Source organism: Nicotiana tabacum, chromosome 15, assembly GCF_000715075.1.
Source record: "Nicotiana tabacum cultivar K326 chromosome 15, ASM71507v2, whole genome shotgun sequence".
Lineage (NCBI taxonomy): Eukaryota > Viridiplantae > Streptophyta > Magnoliopsida > Solanales > Solanaceae > Nicotiana > Nicotiana tabacum.
The window spans coordinates 132,920,354-132,924,000 of record NC_134094.1 but is presented as its reverse complement, the minus strand read 5'-3'; the positions used below and the strand labels follow the sequence as shown (position 1 = coordinate 132,924,000).

Here is a 3,647-nt window from a genome sequence, read left to right as displayed (position 1 = left end):
TTTTCTTACTTATTTTTTAATGTTATTAACGGGAAGTATTTCTCGAATTATATTTTTCTATGTTTTAGTCTTTTAGAAGACAACAGTTTCAGGCCTTCACTAATTACCCCAATGGTTCGATACAAGCATCTTACTTTTCACTTTACTTGTTAAATGCAGTATTGAAATGTACATTTTGATATATCAATCGATAATGTAAACTTTAAAAGCTTAATTAAAAAAAGATAAGAATATAGCCATTACTCTCTCCAACATGAGTAGTTTTTCATTTAAGAAGATATGTTCTTTGACGTATTAAGTCACTTTCACTAGATATAGTTTGTTAATAAAACTTCGTTTATTTTGTTACGTTGATATTTCCTTTAATCTAAAAGAATGATTTTAAGAATAGGTTTGTGGTACAAAAAAGAAATAGAAAATGAATGGAGCAAGAAAAAAGCAATTAGTTGAAAAACTGAACAGAAGAATTTCACTCATAAGTCAGTGGTAAACCTGAATTGTATCACAACCAAATAAACAAAAACAATATTCTCCACAAATTTCTTAACAGAACCAACTAATAATTCCCTTATTTCTTCTGCCTCCACATACATAAATACTCACTCTATTATTTCAAACGAGTTTAATTTCTTTACACTGGCAGAGCCCAGGGGAAGCAAAAACATTGTCAAGAATCCCCAAATGCTCTGCAATAAAAAGAACCAAAATTATAATTGAAGAAACAATTATCCATTCGTCAAGAAAATCCCCAAAAAAAAAAAAAAAAAAAAAAAATTAATATGGCGGATGCTGGAAAAAAGAAAATAGCAATTGCTGGAATTGCTTCAATTCTTGTAGTAGCTTGTATTGTTGGTGCTGCTGTTACACTTACCAAAAAAGGAAATGATGATTCTTCAAATTCTCAAGTTTCAACCTCTACCAAAAATGTACAAGCCATGTGTCAACCAACACAATATAAAGAAACTTGTGAAAAAAGTCTTTCTTCAGCCAAAAATACAAGTGATCCAAAAGAATTAATTAAGACAGCATTTGATAGCAGTGTTAATGAAATTGCTAGTTCAATCAAGAATTCTGCTCCATTTAAGGAAGCTGCAAATGATCCAAGGACTAAAGATGCACTAAAAGTTTGTGATGAAGTACTTGATCGTTCAATCGAAGAAATTAAGAGGTCTTTTAATAAATTTGATAGTTCCGACCTCAAAAGCTTGGTCAAGGATTATATTTATGATCTTAGGTCATGGCTTAGCTCAGCTGTTACTTTCGAGACGACTTGTATTGACGCGTTCGCGAACACGACCGGTGATACCGGTGAGAAAATGAAGAACCTCTTGAAAAACGCCCACGAGCTTTCCACTAATGCCCTTGATATTGTTAGTAGCTTCGAGGAACAGGTGGAAGATTTGCAAATCTTGGGCATTAATAACAGGCGGCTGTTAACCGTTGAAGCAGGTAACTATACCCTCATTTAAAAGTAAAATAATTTTTAAAGGTTGAACCGGTCAAGTTTAAAAATGAGAGCCTTGGAATAACGGTTAACTTGTCTCCGCGTGACCTATAAGTCACGGGTTCGAGCCGTGGAATCAGCCACTAATGTTTGCGTCAGGGTACGCTGCCTACATCACACCCCCTTGGGGTGCGATATTTCTCCGGACCCTACTTGAATGCGGGATACTTTGTGCATCGTATTGTCCTTTTTTAACCCGTTATATTTAAATTCTGGATCTGGTTCTGCAGGTAACCGTAGGCTTCTTCAAGTCGCGCCCCTCAAGCCAAACGTCGTCGTTGCTCAAGATGGCAGTGGACAACACAAGTCAATCAATGAGGCTCTTAAGACTGTGCCCCCAAATAATGCACAGCCCTATGTCATTTTAATTAAGGCTGGAATTTACAATGAGTATGTTCAAGTTGCTAATACAATGACCAATGTTGTCTTTATTGGTGAAGGCCCAAACAAGACCAAAATAACTGGCAACAAAAATTACCTAGATGGTCTCCCAGTTTTCAGTACTGCCACTGTTGGTAAGTACAGATTTTTTATGGCCAAACACGCCTTTATTCTAAATTGTTAAGGAAATGGTATTTGACCTAATTAGACCCCAAAACATTAGCTCATGATCATGCAAAAATTATCCAAAATTATTTTTTATTTTTGCGAAGTTTGTTCATCTGTTCACTTCTTTAAATATCGACATTATGTAGCCATCTCGGGACAAGGATTCGTGGCGAAGGATATCGGATTCGAGAACTCAGCAGGACCGTTAAAACATCAAGCTGTTGCACTCCGTGTTTCAGCTGAAATGGCAGTGTTCCAAAACTGTCAAATAGATGGATACCAATACACCCTTATGACTCATGTTGGCAGACAATTATACCGTGACTGTACCATCACTGGAACCATCGATTTCATCTTTGGAGACGCTGTGGCTGTGTTCCAGAATTGCAAATTGATCGCGAGAAAGCCCGAGGAGATGCAGACGCAAGCGATCACAATCGCTGCTCAGGGAAGGAACCAGCAATTTGGAACAGGTTAGTGGTTCAATTGAATACTTTTCGCTGATCGTGCTAGTAAAATAAAAACAAAATTTCTTATATATGTACTCATTTCGTTTATAAACGAATGATGCATTTCTAAATTTTGAAACAATTAAACTTGAACTTTCCAATTTACCTTTGACGACAAGTTTTTACTTCCATACAAATGTAAGAACATGCTTAAGTCGTATAGTCACACAAATGTCATCTCACATTTAATACCATAATTTAAAAGTCAATCTTTATTTCGTGATTAATCAAATTAAGTCATATAAATTGAAACAACGAGAATACTATAAATATTTTAATCCCTCCGACATGAGTGAAGCTTTTAGGGGTCGTTTGGTTGGAAATAAGTTATCTCAGGGTTAATTATTTCAGGATAAGTTATTCTATCCTTCCATAGAGATAAAAAACTACTACAATCCGGGGATAACTAATCCCGGAATTAGTTATACCGTAATTTTATCCCAACCAAATACGGAATAAGCTCATCTCAAATTTAATCCCGAGATTAATGATCTCTTATCCCTCGTATCAAACGAGCCCTTAATGTATCACTAGTTTGAATCTTAGATATAGTATTCTTGCATTATATGTTTAAATTTTCTTGTTATAATTTCTGACTTCGCCACCAAAACAGGTGCGATCATTATACAGAATTGCACGATTACAGCTGAGCCAGCTCTACTCGCCATCAACCCGCCACGTAACAAGGCATACCTCGGACGTCCATGGAAGTTATACTCAAGGACAATAATTATGCAATCTCAGATTGATGGATTCATTGATCCTGAAGGATGGACACTATTCCCAGAATTAATACACAACTCTTTCTATATTTTGTTGAATATCAAAACAGAGGTCCAGGTGCAAACACAGATAAGAGGGTAAATTGGAAGAATTATATCAAGAATCCAACACCAGATGTTATTGCTAAATTTACTCCTGGAGTTGTGCTTAAAGGTGGTGATAATACTGATACTTGGGTTACTAAAACTGGTGTCCCATATGAACCAGGGATGATGAAGGTGTAAAATATTTTTGATGATGACTTTGCAATAAGTTGTTATCTTCAATAAATTGAAAAAAATATTTTATTTTTTTCTATTTTA

The 3,647-nt window shown here is 35.5% G+C and overlaps 1 protein-coding gene across 1 annotated transcript; it reads left to right on the top strand.

Moving 5' to 3' along the window:
- Positions 1–573: 573 nt before the first annotated feature.
- LOC107775110 (pectinesterase) lies at positions 574–3,647 on the top strand. Its single transcript, XM_016594791.2, is given in 5 exon segments — positions 574–1,449; positions 1,735–2,019; positions 2,200–2,526; positions 3,176–3,375; positions 3,378–3,647. Coding segments are annotated over 5 exon segments (1,674 nt in total). The 5' UTR covers positions 574–779; the 3' UTR covers positions 3,570–3,647.